The sequence below is a fragment of the Erpetoichthys calabaricus genome, chromosome 4 (genome assembly GCF_900747795.2).
Source record: "Erpetoichthys calabaricus chromosome 4, fErpCal1.3, whole genome shotgun sequence".
NCBI lineage: Eukaryota > Metazoa > Chordata > Cladistia > Polypteriformes > Polypteridae > Erpetoichthys > Erpetoichthys calabaricus.
Genome location: NC_041397.2, coordinates 324,102,938 through 324,120,527, shown reverse-complemented (window position 1 = coordinate 324,120,527; position 17,590 = coordinate 324,102,938). Strand labels below are relative to the sequence as shown.

General features: G+C 43.1%; 2 protein-coding genes across 5 annotated transcripts in view; both read right to left on the bottom strand.

Moving 5' to 3' along the window:
* LOC114643538 (E3 ubiquitin/ISG15 ligase TRIM25-like) overlaps positions 1 to 1,584 on the bottom strand; it is a 42,537-nt gene extending 40,953 nt beyond the window's left edge. For both annotated transcript variants that reach the window (XM_028792115.2, XM_028792116.2), the window contains exon 1: positions 966 to 1,584. In XM_028792115.2, the coding sequence (XP_028647948.1) occupies positions 966 to 1,553 (588 nt within the window). In that variant the 5' untranslated portion in view covers positions 1,554 to 1,584. The remainder of the gene's footprint in view (positions 1 to 965) is intronic.
* LOC114643524 (tripartite motif-containing protein 16-like) overlaps positions 1 to 17,590 on the bottom strand; it is a 336,382-nt gene that overhangs the window by 79,000 nt on the left and 239,792 nt on the right. The window lies entirely within an intron of this gene.

Sequence of the window (17,590 nt, the reverse complement as noted above, 5' to 3'; positions counted from 1 at the left end):
GTATTAATAAGTAATTTTAATGTTGACATAGATGGTCAAGCAGACATCTTTAGCATTTTGTTTGCGTATCTGCTGGACTTGCTGGGGTTTTGCCAGATTTTTAAAAGTCAGAGCGCATCTCACAGTCACACATTAGGTGAAAATATTACTCAGGTTGTTGTCATATAAAATGTTCTTACTGTTCCACTAGATGCCATTATCTCTAAATGATAATTAAGTAAATGATAACTTATTTTATTTAAATAATAGCATATACAGTATACTACAATACTATATTGAAACCTCTGAAATAAATGTATTGTAAGAATCTTAGGCTTAGCTCCAGAATACAGAACAGATTGGTCAACATGTGACTATAACGTGTCTCTTAAAAAGGCCTGAGATCAGCCACATGCAAACTCAAAATATTTGAAAATACACAAGCAGGACAAAGGCAAGCAAGCAGCTAAACTAGCCTACACTCCATGTGCCAACGCTACATAGGGTAAAACCCTGGGTTATTGAATTATTCTTTGGATGACATTGCATTGTAACTTACTACTCTTACAGCAGCCAGCTCTGCCATCATCTTGTTAAGAACACCTCATGAAGAATGAACTACTCGATATTTCTATAAAGAGCCAGCAGGCTGCTCATACAGTGCCTGTGTCAGAGACCAGTTATGGTCAGCAGGCTGTAGTTCCGGCCGTCCCTGCCTTAGAAAACCAAAACAAAAGTACTTAGATCACAAAGAATGAGAGTGCTAACATGGACTAAAGTGTACATGGATGATATGAGTATGTCATCTTGGGCTGTTTCATGACTTACACCCAGCCTCATATGCATACATTCCAGCTCTATACTATACCATACTTGAAAATTCAGATTTATAAGATTAATGAATAGATTTCCCTGTTAAACTACATTTACAAATCTCTTCACTCCTGTTATTTAGTTGTTTCTATTAAACATTAAATCCCACTCACCTCTTTTTCTTCTCTTTCCATTTCCAGCTCCACTATTTCATGATTTTTATGTCCAGTCACCACACACATCAAGCAGACACATGTCTCATCGGTTTTGCAAAATATTTCCAAGCTTTTCAGATGTTTCACACAGAGTTTCTCCTTCAGATTGCCATCAGGATCAACCAGCTTGTGGTCCTTCCAGGCAGCTATTTCAAAGTGAAGCTGAAGGTGAGTCTGACAGTAAGAGGCCATACAGGTCAGACAGGACTTCACCGCTCTAAATTTATTCACAGTGCAGAAGTCACACTCCACGTCTCCAGGGCTTGCATAATTCTGAGGCTGAGGAAGAGGACGAGGACTGATTGCCGTCTTCTTTAATTTCTTGATGACTTCATTCAGCACAGTGCTTCTTCGTAGCTCAGGCCTTGGCATGAAGGTCTCTCTGCACTGAGGACAGCTGCACTCTTGGCTCTGATCCCAGCAGTCAGTGAGGCACTTCAGACAGAAACTGTGACCACAGGGGATTGTCACAGGGTCACTGAGAATCTCTAGACACACTGAGCAGGTGAACTCATCTTGTGATACAAAGAACTGGGCTTCGGCCATCGTCACTCAGAGGGGAAACAGGCAGAGAGAATCAGTCAGACAAACAAGGAAGTAACTTGTGAAGAAATGAAAGTGAAAGTTTGTCTGTGCTCAGTGAGGAGGAGGAGGAGGAGGAGATTTAAAGAGAAACCTGAGAGCTGACAGAGAGAACATCTGAGGATGAACAGTTAATGTGAGACAGGAGCCCACAGAGTGAAGACACACAGCAACAGAAGAAATGACCTGTCCTGGGGTGTCTGTTAAAGTTTCATTCACTTCAGTATTTCTTATTTAATTATTGCATACTGCAGTTTACATCAGACAGACTCAGAGCACATTTAAAAATTAAAATTAAGTATAAATAGATTTATATTGTAATGGCCAGGCAGCCCTGTGTAGACTGAGATTGAAGCTCTTCCACAGATTATTCACTGAAGCCATGCTGGTACTCACTAGTGAAACTGTCCATCCCATAGTAAATTCTCTGTCTAGATAGATAGATAGATAGATAGATAGATAGATAGATAGATAGATAGATAGATAGATAGATAGATAGATAGATAGATAGATAGATAGATAGATAGATAGATAGATAGATAGATAGATAGATAGATAGATAGATAGATAGATAGATAGATAGATAGATAGATAGATATTCAGTGGATGCAGTGGATTCTCCATAATTGACAGGAGTCTGCTCAGCGCCCGCTGCTCCGCCACCAGTTTGTCCAGGTGTGAGGCGTCCCTCTTCTTTATGCTGCCTCCCCAGCACACCACCGCGTAGAAGAGGGCGCTCACCACAACCGTCTGATAGAACATCTGCAGCATCTTATTGCAGATGTTGAAGGACGCCAGCCTTCTAAGGAAGTATAGTCGGCTCTGTCCTCTCTTGCACAGAGCATCAGTATTGGCAGTCCAATCCAATTTATCATCCAGCTGCACTCCCAGATATTTATAGGTCTGTACCCTTTGCACACAGTCACCTCTGATGATCATGGGGTCCATGAGGGGCCTGGGCCTCCTAAAATCCACCACCAGCTCCTTGGTTTTGCTGGTGTTCAGTTGTAAGTGGTTTGAATCGCACCATTTAACAAAGTCCTTGATTAGGTTCCTATAGTCCTTCTCCTGCCCACTCCTGATGCAGCCCACAATAGCAGTGTCGTCAGCGAACTTTTGCACGTGGCAGGACTCCGAGTTGTATTGGAAGTCCTATGTATATAGGCTGAACAGGACCAGAGAAAGTACAGTCCCCTGTGGCACTCCTGTGCTGCTGACCACAATGTCAGACCTGCAGTTCCCAAGATGCACATACTGAGGTCTATCTGTAAGATAGTCCACGATCCATGCCACCAGGTATGAATCTACTCCCCATGCCACCAGGTATGAATCTACTCCCATCTCTGTCAGCTTGTCCCTAAGGAGCAGAGGTTGGATGGTGTTGAAGGCACTAGAGAAGTCCAGAAACATAATTCTTACAGCACCATTGCCTCTGTCCAAGTGGGAGAGGGATCGGTGTAGCATGTAGATGATGGCATCCTCCGCTCCCACCTTCTCCTGGTATGCGAATTACAGAGGGTCGAGGGCATGGCGGACCTGTGGCCTCAGGTGGTGAAGCAGTAGCCGCTCCATGGTCTTCATCACATGTGACGTTAGAGCGACAGTCCGGAAGTCATTCAGCTCACTAGGACGTGATACCTTTGGGACTGGGGTGATGCAAGATGTTTTCCAAAGCGTCGGGACTCTTCCCTGTTCCAGGCTCAGGTTGAAGATGCGCTGTAGAGGACTCCCCAGCTCCAACTAACAGGCCTTCAGCAGTCGTGGCGATACTCCATCTTGACCCGCTGCTTTGCTGGCTTGAAGTCTCCTCAGCTCTCTGCTCACCTGCGCTGTTGTAATTATGGGTGGGGATGTCTCTCCTATGCTGGTATCAGCAGAAGGATGGGTGGAGGGTGCAGTACTCCGAGGTGAGAGTGGTTTAGGGTGGTCAAACCTGTTGAAGAGGTTGTTCATTTGGTTTGCTCTCTTCACGTCTCTCTCGATGGTGGTACCCCGCTTCGAGCTGCAGCCAGTGATGATCTTCATCCCATCTCACACTTCCTTCATGCTGTTATTCTGCAACTTCTGCTCCAGCTTTCTCCTGTACTGCTCCTTCGCCGCCCTGAGTTGGACTTGGAGTTCCTTCTGCACGCGCTTGAGCTCATGCTGATCACCGCCTTTAAAAGCCGTTTTCTTCTGGTTCAAAAGGCCCTTGATGTCACTTGTAATCCATGGCTTGTTGTTGGCATAGCAGCGTACTGTTCTTACTAGAACTACAATGTCCATACAGAAGTTGATGTAGTCAGTAGTGCAGTCAACAACCTAGATAGATAGATAGATAGATAGATAGATAGATAGATAGATAGATAGATAGATAGATAGATAGATAGATAGATAGATAGATAGATAGATAGATAGATAGATAGATAGATAGATAGATAGATAGATAGATAGATAGATAGATACTTTATTAATCCCAATGGGAAATTCACAAGTTCACATTCACCTACTCAATGTTCTCACTATGTGACCCCTGCAGGATATCCCAGTCTGTAGTTTCAGTCTCTCAGAGCCTGCTGTGCCTCAGGGGACTACTTCCTGAATGAGCGTGTGGTTTTAGGTAGCTCCCTCACTCTTGGTTTTAGTGAGGCTGAAGCAGAACCAGGTTATGATCTGCTTTCCGAAGTGCAGGCAGTGGGGTGGCGCTGTATGCATCTTTAACGTTTGCATACAGTAGGTCAATACTCCTATTTCCCGAGTGTTACAATCCACATACTGGGAGAAGGCAGGTAATGTTTTGTCCAGCGTCACATGTTTAAAGTCTCCAGTGATTAGCACAAGTGCCTCAGGGTGCTGTGTTTGTAGCTTAGCAACAGTGGAATGGATGATGTCACTCGCTGTCTCCACGTCCACCAGAGGAGGGATGTAAACAATAAAAACAATGACGTGTCCAAACTCTCTGGGCAAGTAATAGGGACGCAGACTTACGGCTAACAGTTCTATGTCCCTGCAGCAAGTGGAGATTTAAACGTTAACATATCCAGAGTTGCACCATCTTGTATTAACATAGAGAGCGAGTCCTCCTCCTTTCTGCTTTCCGCAGGTACTTGCGTCTCTGTCCTCTCTAACTGTGCCAAACCCGGGGTAGCTCCACGTCAGCATCTGGGATGTTAGTTGTTAGCCATGTTTCACAAAAACACAACAAACTACATTCTCTGTAGGTCCTGACATTTTTTACCAGCGCAACCAGTTCGTCGATTTTATTTTGGTAGCGAGTTCACATTTCCCAGGATCACAGAAGGCACCGAAGGTTTGTAATGCCACTTTCTCACTAAACACTTGGCTTTTACCTTAGCACCGGCTCTGCTGCCGTGATACTGTCTTCTTACCTCGTCAGGTAAATAGGGAACCACACCAGCATGGGCATTTGTTCTCAGCGCTTGAAGTTGACTACTTGAATAGACGATCCATGTCCAAGAAGTAAAAAGTGTCCAGAGAATGAGTCCACATAAAAGAAAGTGGTAGGAGTTAACAGTGAAATAGAGAAAAAGGTAGAAATATAAAGTCGTATTTGGTCTCATCCGTTATAGGAGATGGACGTCTGAACCAGGGCTCCGCTAGCAGCGGCTTTATTTTCTCACGTATAAGAGGTATCCTGTATTTAACCCGACCAAGGAACTTCCACTACAATATACAAGCATGAGTAACAAGTAGAAAAGTCAGAAAGAACCGGAAAAGAAACTTAAAACTGCATCAAAGTCTGGACAGACATCCGGCCCGAGTGCAAGGTATGGCCTCTCGGAGACTGACCTGGAGCAGGCAGACGAATGCGCAGATTTCCTGGGACCCCGCTCCACTGTATCGTCTCCAGTCGAGAGTGAAAATGGGAGCGAAGGTGCAAGTGATACAGGTCATGATGGATCGCCGATTTCTGAGGATCATTCGAGACTAGAAAAGGCCCTGCAGGATGTGCTCTCATCTACTCATCGCGAGCCCACAGCACCTGCTGTAACAGGAGCTGCACTTCCACTTGCGGAGCACAAAATCCGAAACGAACTGTCAGAACTGAAAACTGAACTGAAAGAGATGATCGCTACACTGGCCACTGCCATGGTTATGGCCATAAATGAGCTTAAGAAGGATAACAAGAATGAGCTTAAGAAGGCGAACATTGAGCTTAAGAACGAGCTTAAGAAAGATAACAAAGACCGGGAAACGCGTCTATTTAAACATTTTGACGTGAACTTTAAAGGCATGTTGGAGAAATTAAAGGAACACATCGAAGAAAATAGATCCAAACTGAAAATGCTTACAGACCAGATAAATGACATTACAGATCAGCTGGATGACGTTAAGCAGGCATTCACGGCTCGAGTTGAAACAGCGGAACAATTGGCGTCTAATGCCAATGAAAAAGCTACAGCTACGAATTCCGAATGCAAAAAACTTGGAGACAGACTTGTGGCCCTGGAAGATGGGTGCAGAAGAAACAATATAAGAATTGAGGGTATACCTTAGAAACGAGAAAGCTCAAGCCCATTGAAATTTGCACTAGAATTACTCTCTAAAATAATTGGAGATGACTTTAAACTCGACATTGAGATAGCAGCTGCTTATCGCATATACAGACCAAGCACCTTTAAACCCAGGTCTTTTATTGTCCGCTTCGAGCGACTACGATGTAAGCTTGATGTGATGGCACTTCTCAGACACAAGCAAGAGATTATATTTGAAAATAATCTTATTCGTATTTTCCCCGACTTCTCACCATTAACAGCTGTAAAACGCGCAGCCTACTTTAACATTAAAAAGTTGCTACGGAAAGCCGATATCAAATACAGCCTCTTGTATCCTGCCAAACTGAAAGTGGAAGTTCAAGACCAATATTATGTATTTTCAAGCAAGGGGGAAGCTGAAAAGGAACTAAAGAAGCTGTTTCCGACACTCGTTTGAAAGTTAATAAGGAGCCGTATTCTGTCATGGCATGGGAAGGACCTACTGTATCATCTGCTGTTGGATCCACTTTTAAAGAGACTGGTATTATAATTATACATCCTTTTCTTTACTTGGACATTATATGTTTATGTCTTAATTACAGTTATAGACGTAAGTGTGGAAGTATTTAAAGTAGGGATTGGTTTTTTTTTGTTCTTTTACTACCTTTAAGTAGACTGTTTAACATCATAGTAATTTCGCTTCTTAGCTCTGACAGTTTCTTGGTTTCTAATTTATTTCTGTGGGAAAGATATGGGCACGGGGGTGCAGTGGGTAGTGCTGCTGCCTCGCAGTTAGGAGACCCGGGTTCGCTTCCCGGGCCCTCCCTGCGCGGAGTTTGCATGTTTTCCCCGTGTCTGCGTGGGTTTCCTCCGGGCGCTCCGGTTTTCTCCCACAGTCCAAAGACATGCAGGTTAGGTGGATTGGCGATTCTAAATTGGCCCTAGTGTGTGCTTGGTGTGTGGGTGTGTTTGTGTGTGTCCTGCAGTGGGTTGGCACCCTGCCCGGGATTGGTTCCTGCCTTGTGCCCTGTGTTGGCTGGGATTGGCTCCAGCAGACCCCCGTGACCCTGTGTTCGGATTCAGTGGGTTGGAAAATGGATGGATGGATGGGAAAGATATGAAATAATCTGTCCTCTTAAGAAGGTCTTTGGGTCTTAGACGTTTTGGATATCAATAATATTGCAAAAATAGAACACATTGTATTCTTCAGGGCATGTAATGTTTCAAACACAGTAATATCTATAGGGGTACATTGTGCATTATGAAAATATTTACCACACAGATTACACAGATTGTACTGATGAACTCTTTTACACATTCACTCTGTCAGAGATATCCATCCATGCCATCCCTCTTTCCCTGTCAGTTGCTGCTGTAGTGTTGGTTCTCTTTTATCAGATGTGTTCTAAAGTGAAGCATTTTTTTATAAATATACCTTTTCTGTTCTTGGTAACTGAGGTACCAACATGAAAAAAGGCTTAAACATGCCAAATATATTTGATAAGGTGCATTTACTTTTAATGTGGTCTGTTGGGCCTGGCAGTGACATGAGAGACACAGGCCCCACTTTGTTCTTTCAGTGTTTTTGCACCCCATTCACCAGCAGATGGCACCTGAGAGTCCAATAACATGAACACGCCATGTAAAACCCAAATATTAAAAAAAATGAGCAATTTTTTTTCTCCTTCCAGATGTTGTTGTAGGAGGCCTCTGATGCAAAAATGAAAGAGTTTTAAATTTTTTTTGTTTTAGTTAGTTTTTAGGGATATTTTGTAATATTGCAACATTGGGCCTAGTTGGGAGCAGAACTTCCACATTTTGTACTCACACTCTCTAAACAAATATAAACACCTAAGGGTTTAATTGCAAGTTTTACTGCTCATGTTCTACCATACTGTGGTGGGTTGGCACCCTGCCCGGGATTGGTTCCCTGCCTTGTGCCCTGTGTTGGCTGGGATTGGCTCCAGCAGACCCCAGTGACCCTGTGTTCATATTCAGCGGGTTGGAAAATGGATGGATGGATGGATGTACCACCATAAGACTATATATTATGAATAATAATTGAACTACATTTGTATTTTTATCAATTATGATTTATTGATAATCATAATTTAGAAAACAGGATAAAATTGTATTTAGTCAACTTAATGAAAACTGTCTATAACCAATGACTATTCATTTGCAGTGATAGTCCCAAAAACAGTTCTTGTCATCTAAAAAGCAGAGACGGACATTGCACTTGCTGCACAACGTGTTGGTATATCCTTTACCACAGTGTCTGCAGCGTCCTCTTTTTGTTTTCACGGGGAAATATGCAATAATGTCCTTGCGCACATCCGGTGGAGGATGCACAGATGACCTCTTGGCTGAGATCCTATTTGCTGGACTCCCATCACCTGAAAATGGCCTCTTCTGCGCATTCAAAGGGCTCCTTGAAGTTTCTGGGCTCTTATTGCCTGACAATGGTTGCCCTCTCTTTAGTCTGTTGGTAGCAGCATTCATCAATATAAGAGAAGATGCGAGTTGCGCCTGAAACTGTCTCCTGTTCAAAATCTCCTTCTTAGGAATGCTGAGAGCTTTGCAGTCCCGCTTGTAGAGGAGCCAGGCGTTGATCACAGCAAGGATAATGGTATGCCAGAAGATGTATATATACCAGCGGCGTGATTTTATAGGGAACTTATATTTGGCTGCAAATGAGTCCAACAAATCCACACCTCCCATGTATTTATTGTAGATACCCACAATGTAAGGCCTTTCAACTTCAATGTAGGTTCTGGTGGCTTTGTCCCAGCGTTGAATTTTTTGCACAGGCTCTGGGCCAGCAAATGTTGACACAAGTGTAACCGCCCTGTTGTCATACCATTTGACAGCACAGATGTTGTGGTTCCCCTCCACTCTGGCACTTCATCTCCCCTTTTTCTTCAAGCTCTTCTCATCATCAAGGTTACAGTTGGGTAGGCGTACTTGCCTGGCTGTTCCCACATAATGAAATCCACAATCAAGGAGCTACCAATGGGACAGAGGTGAAGTAGTTGTCTGTGAAGATCTTGTAGTTCTGACCTTTTGGGAGTGTGGAGGCAAGCTTCATCACAACATCACCTGACAATCCAAGTTCAGATTTGGCTCGTATCCCATCAACACTGCCTTGGTACACATCGAAGTCACAGAGCATGCCAGAGATGCAAGTTCTTAACCACAGTTTGAACCCCCATGTGTGAGGCTTGCATATATTGCTTGATGCAGCTAAATTTCCCCTTGAAAGGAATCATCACCTCATCCATAGAGTTGTGCTCTTCTGGTACCACCTGCAGGCAATTTGATGAAAATATTCCACAGTAACTTAGTATCTACATGCTCCTAGACATTGTAATAAACACATAAAAAATATTTCAGGCATTTTACTTACTTGAATCTTGTTATATCCAGTCCAGTAAAACAAGGGGATGAGCTTCAAGGAGCGGTTGCAGGTTGAATGAGTTCATGACCAAATGGCCAGGCACATATACAGTAGATATTTACTATCCAATAGCATTGCAAGGCTAAACAATATGACTCAATGACTATGTAAATGTGGTCATTTAAAAAAAAAAACATTTACAGGTATATTTTCAGGAGACCTAAAGGTAATGTAGTAATTTTACAACAGTGGGTCTTGCAGGGTTTTAAGCTAGATTATGTCATTTTGAAGCTGTAACACCGACTGAATGACATGTGTCAAGTCTCATCACTGTGAATGACTTGGCCATGGACAGTCCTAACAGAGTTGTACAGAACAAATACCAGACGAGTTTCATATGGGGAGACATGTTACTTTGACTTCTTTCTGTGGTTCAAGTGTGTGTGTATTTGTGTGTCCTGTTGCTGTGATTCTAATGCTTTTTACAGACATGTTTTACCATCTGGCCAGCCTGGTAGCAAATGTGTTAATTCTTTGTGTATATATTTTGTTTGTGTATATTTTGTGTTGTTCTTCAGTCACTGGGCTCCAGTCCTTCCATTTTCCTTCTTCCTGCTCCTCCACTCGAAAAACTGCAACAAAGAAAATGTCTCCAAGCAAGTAAAGTCAGTCTTGAAAACTTAAAAAAATAACATAAAAATATTAACTTAGACATTATTATTAACAGTCTCATTTATTTAAACGAATTAAACAATTTACTAATAAAATACTATGAATGCCTTACTGCATTTCTTCATGATTATATTACAATGTCAATTCTAAATTAGTATTCCAAATGTTTAGAAGCCTGTAATGCTTTCACATTTTCTTGTTTCTAGCAGATCGCATTCTCATTGTACTCCATTGCGTTTGCTGCTCAATTTTAAGTCACAGTTTATTCTGATAAAAGCAATGGTGCATCACACATCTCAGATTACCTCATTGTATTTATAATGCAACAAACCAAAGCAGCTGATGTTGACATTCCACTCACATGGCAATCACCTGCTGTGGAGAGGGCAGGAAATATGATACGGGTTTGAGTATTTACAGTAGTGGTAAAAATGAGTCAAAACAGCATAGTACAAGCACTTGGGCACAGCAAGTAATAAATGAAGTTAAAAATGAATATAACGTAATAAGTAACTGGGTGAATTAAAATGTTATAAGTAAAAAAAAGCATAAAAAACCCAGCTGTTGTTGGTAAGAGAGGCCTTTAGCAGCTGGTGAAATTGCTCACAGAGGCCGTTAGCTTGTTACCTTGTGGGTGGTAGGCAGTGGTATGGTGCAGTCTCATCCAAAGGTCCTGTACCATTGCAGCCCATAGCTGTGAAGTGAACTGTGCGCCTAGGGTTGAAAGTGAATTTAGAGGGCATGCCAAACTGTGAAAGCCAAGTGCTGATAAAATCCCTCCCTATGTCTGCTGCAAGTGTGGAAGTCAAAGGAACAGCTTCAGGCCATCTGCCAGTCCTGTCAACAACAGTGAGCTGGAGTGTAAAACTGTGAGATGGCAGAAGAAGGCCTACCAGGTCCTTGTGAATTTGGTTAAAATGGCAATCAGGGCACAGGTAAACATATATATGGCAATGTATTTTAGCCTTCTGGCATACTACACAAGCTGCTGCACATTGTCTTTTTTGAAGCCCTGCCAAATGAACTTGCTCCCACTAAACTTTGGGATGCCTGCCACCCTGGATGTGAGGCTGTGTACAGTGTCAAAAATGCACTCTCCCCAGTTGCCAGGGACTATTGAGTGTACTGTACTGGGTCACACAGGAGCTTGGCAGCACTGCTGTCCAACTGCACCACTGAAAACCACAGGCTGCTTTCCAATGTGTATGGGGGTAAGTGTGGACCAAGAGAGAAAGTCAGCCAATACATTGTTTTTACCCTCAACGTTTCGGACGTAAATGTCCGGCCACGTCAAAAGGTTAGATACAAACTCTGGAGTTCATAGTCAAAGGTGCTGTACTTGTGCTTGTCAGGTCATGGAGGTCTGCTGAAAAATGCCAAAGGCTGCTAATCATCATCAGCCCTCTGTTCAAACACCACCCCCTCTGAATGGTCCAAAGCATCAGTTGTATGGGCAAGTGGAACATCGGGCAGTGGGTGCACGAGCATGGCTGCCTCTGCTAACATACGTTGGTGTTTGTGAATGCCTCATCCAGTTCTTTGAACCACATGACAGGCAACTTTGCAGACTGGCCCTGTAGGGCCTCATATAAAGGTTGTATAATAAGGTCTGTCCAAGGAATGAGGTGGTATAAAGTGACCGTGCCCAAAAATTCCTGGAGGGTGCATATGGTGTTGGGTTGTGCGAAATCTGTGACAGTAGAGACTTTGGAAGGCAAAGGAATCACACTCTCCTTTGAAATCTGATGTCCCAGGAAGTCCATTACTGGCACTCCAAACAGGCACTCACCAGGATTAATGATCAACCCATGGAGTCAAAGGCATTCGGAGATGAGTGAGGTGTTCAGCCTTGGAGGAGATGGCCACCAAGATGTCATCCAGGTAGACAATATTGAATTCTAAATCACTGAGGACAAAGTCTATCAACCTGTTGAATGTCTACACTACGTATTTAAGGCTGAATGGTGCGCACAGGAATTCAAACAATCCGAAGGGAGTGATGACTGCCATTTAAGGAATGTCCACCACATGTTCAGGTATTTGATGGTAGTAGTGGACTAGTTCCACCTTTGAAAAAATTTTCCTGGAGAGCTGTGCCAATAAATCCTTTATATGTGGAATCGGGTAGCGGCCTGGGATCATGCAATCATTCAAGCTACAACAATCCCCACAAGGCTGGAAACCACCACCTGCTTTGGGCACCATAAGGCGGGCCGACAACCATGGGCTGTTTGATCAGTGCACAATTCGCAGCCATTCCATGTCAGCAAAACTCAGCCTTCTCAATAGCTAGCTTGTCATGGGCCAGCCGACAAGTGTGGGTGTGTACTGGTGGACCAGTAGTGGAAATGTATTGTTCCACACCATGCTTGGTTTTTGTTGTGGAAAAAGTAGGTTTGCACAGCTGGAGGAATTTGTTCAGAAGGCAGACGGAGTCGCAAGTCTCAGCCATTATGTTGTACGGGGTAGAGGTAGTGACACTGCTGAGTGTGCAGGAGAGAGTGGCAAAGTCCTTTCGTTCCACAAAGTGATGGTTCTTAACCTCAACCAACAACCCTTTTGCACAATGGACTTCCACCCCCAGAAGTGGCCTGGTTACCTTGGCCAAGATGAAAGTCCAAGTAAAACATCTTCCACTGAAAGATAAAGTGGAGTGTTGCATTCTATAGGTGGGAATTCTAGTGCAATTAGGAGCCTCCAGAATGGGCCCTTCTCTCCCTGAACCCACATCAATAGGCGATGCGGGTAGCATGCTCACTTGTGCACTAATATCACACACAAAATGGAGAGAAGGCCATTTGTTATGTAGAGTTGGTCTGCATGGTCAAATGAGATAGTGCTTACTGACTTGGGTGAGTAAACTTACAAGGTGGATGGCATTTTTTCATTTTTTTGCCAGGCCGGACATGATAAAAACACAGGCCAGTGGTTGGGATTGAGGCAGGAAGAGGAAGTGCAATGCAAGCCATGGGCTTGCTAAGAGGACTGATGAGAGTTACAGGAGACAGATAGCTCTGTGAAGCAGAATGTAGGCTGTCAGCCATTTTGGCCAACTCTTGGTAGTCAACAACGGACACATTGGCTAGAGTAGTGCTCACTTGTTCTGGCGCCTGTTGCAGAAGCAGTTCTCCAAACATAAAACAGGGCTCATGGCTGCTGAGCAAAGTCAACATGTGGTCCATCAACGCAGAAGGTTTTGTGTCTCTGAGGTCCAACAATGATAGCAGCCGCCATGTGCACTTCGACTCCGTGAGGCTGTACATTTCTAAAAGGCATGCCTTTAAGCTTACAATCCTGTTCATGCCGAAGGGATTTTCAAGCAGACTCACCACCCTGGATGCCATGGAGCCACTGAGAGCTGCAACGATTTAGTAGTGATTTTGTGTCATCTGCTGTAATGTCCTACAAAGTGAACTGTTCCTCTTCTTGGGTGAACCACACTGTGTCTTGTTGTTCCCAAAACTCTGGCAACTTTGATGCCATCGCATTGGCAGACATGTCTAGTGTAAGTCTGGAATCGTTGTGTGTGTGCCTTTAATGAGCTTAACTGCTACAGCCAATGTTTTATCTACACTGACGTCTTATTTTTTTCTGTTCAAAAGTAACCCCATAAGCACACTATCTTATCAGCACTATTTGATTCAAGCGATATGACCTCAGTACAGTATCCCATATATGGGCTGAGCCATTAGGATATGACACACAGAAATCTGTCCGGATGCGGCCTGAGCATATTTTACTGGATGTCTAGTCAGGCAATGTCTAATATAGATTCAGCACAGATGCAACATGCCAACTAAATCACTAACAAGTAAGCTATAGTTGTGCTGCAGATTATCAGGAACTTCCTATTCTGAAACAAACTCACCCCAAAATGCAACAGGCCATAACTGGCATCAGCAGACTGAGCTTATTCTGAGCTTGCCCTACATGTGGCATGCCACAGTTGCCTTTTCTAATCTGGATTTAGCCCAGATGTGGGCCTACCAATGTGCACCACCAGTGCCTGAGCAGAACCAGAATTGGACTAAATGTAGTGAAATATCTAGGAATAGGCTGCCCAGGGTGAAGCAATGATTCTCCTTAGCCTGTAGTAACAAACACTTCGTTAACAGGGCCTTTAAACAGCTTGATAAATTCCAGAAAATTGAGTCAAGCCTTCAAACAATTCGATAATTAGCTTCTTATAGCCAATTAGCCTCACTGGAGTCAACATGTGGATGGATGTTAAGGCCGACCATCACACTCACTGCCTCTTTGCTTGACATAATGGGGAAGATCAAAAGAATTCAGTCAAGACCTCAGAAAAAAAATGGTGTCCCTCCACAAATCTGGTTCATCCTTGGGCACAATTTGTAAACAACTGAAGGCACCACATTCATCTGTACAAACAATAATATGTAACGGTCGTAACCGCTATGACTCACCACGTTTTTAGTTACGTGTTAGAATCGGATTGCAGGTCATCCTCACACTGCCTTCAGACCCCTTCCTGCAGTGCCACCAGATCACATCAAATTGTAAAGTTAATCTATACAAAAAATGACCCAGAGAAATGCTGCAGAGAAACAAATGTAATAAATCAACTATAACAAATCACACAAACTCAACAACAATGTTCAGATCCCATAACTGCACACCCCCATTCCCAACACATACTGGTATTCAAATAACACAGAAATTCATGAACCCAAAATATCCCAAAATGTCCACACAGTTTTGTCTCTTCATAAAATAAAAAATCCCACAACGTGTCCAAGTCTTCCGACATGACATCTCAGAATAACAGGTTATTACTCGCTCACTCAGTCTCGATCCTCTTAACTGTCCCGTCCTCTTCATTTGGTATGCCGGGATCTCCCCAAGGTGGCCACATCCAAACTGTCTCAGTCCTACACCATCTCTTTCCTGGCTCTGAACAGCTCAAGTCTGTTGGCTCTACCATAACGCTCAGGCTCTGTTTTTCCTCTTCTCTTTGTGCTCTTTTTTTAGCAGCACATCTGCGTCCATTTCCATGGCACCCTCCCAGAAATCACTATAACAGACCCGAATCTCACAAAGGTCCTTCCTATTGTCATATACCCAGTATGCCCATCTTAGGCCTTACACGGTCTTCTATCTGAGCTCAGACGGGGACAGAGTTCACAGTGGTAATAACACAATAGAGTGGCAAAAAAAAACCCAAGTAAAGTGCATTTATGTGGCGGTGCTACAAATATGTAAATATAAACACACACACACCGCTGAGGAAGGGGAGACACATTCTGTCTCCTAAAGAAGAATGGACTTGGTATGGAATGGTATGAATGGAATGGTATGAAAAGTGCAAATCAATCTCAGAACAACAGCAGAGCACTTTGTGATTCTGGAGGACACAGGTAGTCGAGTCTTGATATCCACAGTTAAACAAGTCCGACATCAAGATCAACTGAAAGGCTGGTCAGCAAGGATGCCACTGCTCCAAAGCTGCCATCAAAAAGCCAGACTACAATTTGCAATGGCACATGGGGACAAAGATCTGACCTTCTGGAGAAACTCCCTCTGTGCTGATGAATTCAAGAACTGTTTGGCCATAATGGTCATCGTTATGTTTGGAGGAAAAATGGTGAGGCTTGTAAACCTGTTCTGTCTTTACTTTCTCATCTAGGAGGTGGTGGTTCTCAAGGGTTTTTATGCCAAAAACATGCGCAGCAGACGTTTTAGGTAACAAAAATAAGTTTTATTTCTCTCAGACCTCAGAGATGCTAACAACTCTATTTTCTTATTTCTACACCGTGATAAGCACCCAGGATGCACTGTACATAAAAAAAAAACAAAGTTCCCATCCCACTTTTTCAGACCAATCACAAAATGAACATTTGCATTCTGGGGTTCTGTGCTCAGATTCCACAGCTCCTCACCTGTAAATACTAAACCCAGGTTGAACAGCGAACCAGAAAATATAGTCTCTTTAAATTACATTGACAGCTCAGTAATACAGTTACCAAATTCTTTTTTTTTTTTTATAAGAACTCCAAAACAATTTTCATAAATCTAACCTTTGTGATGAACGTCTTTTTCGAACTGGGCGTACTTGTGAATCAACCTGTGGTGGAGGTTCAGGTGGAAGCACTTGCATAGTATCAGTTTCCATATTGCACTGACTCTTGTCAGTGTCGGTGTCTGTTACAATGTTCATCTCAGTATCATTGATATCCAGAGATCCTCCAGTTGGGCCTAAATCAGCCTCCTCCACACCAATTTCACCATTCTCTGTTTGTTTTGCATTTAACAATTGATTTACATGCCTTTTTACAAGGTTCCCATCAACCTGAACCATATAAGTAACAGGACCCAACACTTCTGAAATTACACCACTTAACCATTTTTCCCCTCCCCTGTAATTTCTTACCAAGACATCTTGCCGCACAACAAAAGATCTAAGCTTCTGGGATCCACCTTTTTTGTTTAAACCTTCCAGCTGCATCCTATATGAAAACTCAGGTTTCATTTGGGACAATCGGGTACACACTTGCCTTTTTAAAAACAGCTCTGCTGGTGTTTTGTTTGTATGTATATGAGGTGTATTTCGATAGCCAAATAAAAACCTGGCAATACAGTGACCAAGCGACCTGCCCCCCAATGCCCTATTCTTTGCTAGAGATTTTTTAAAGGTCTGAACTAACCGCTCAGCCAAACCATTAGAGGCAGGGTGATATGCTGGGGATTTGATAGGTTTAACTCCATTTAATTCTAAAAAAAAAGTCAAACTCTTTTGATGTAAACTGAGGCCCATTATCTGTGACTACTTCCTGTGGCAACCCATATGACGCAAACAAACTCCTCAGAGCTTCCACTGTCTTAGTTGTGGTTGTAGCTGGCATATGGATTATCTCTGGCCACCTAGCGTATGCATCCATGACCACCAAAAACATCTGTTTATGGTCCTCAGCAAAATCCAAATGAATTCTCTCCCATGGGCTTGAAGCCTACTTCCAGGTTTGTAGGGGTGCCAAAGCTGGCATATTCCTCTGTTGCTTGCAGATATCACATTGACTCACTTCATTCTCAATGTTTTTGTCTAGATCAGGCCACCAGAACAGACTTCTGGCTAGTGCCTTCATCTTTACAATCCCCCAATGATGCTCATGCAATTCTGCCAGTAGCCTAATTTGTAACTTCTGAGGTACCACCACTCGAAGACCCCACAGAATACAATCATCTTCTATAGTAAGTTCCAATTTTCTTGTAAAACCAGTAAACCCGCGATTCTCTACAGAATCACAAATCCAAGAATGGCAAGTACTTTCTGCTCTCTCTTCAATATTTGTAGGGATGTAAGATCATGGAGGGTGGGAGTGTCCTGGGAAAGTTTTCATTTAATGAAAGAAATATATTTGTAGTAAAGCGGTTTCGTTTTGCAGCCATGACTTGTCTGGTTCTGGTGTTTAAGAAGCGTATTGTAGGCGCCTTCGTTC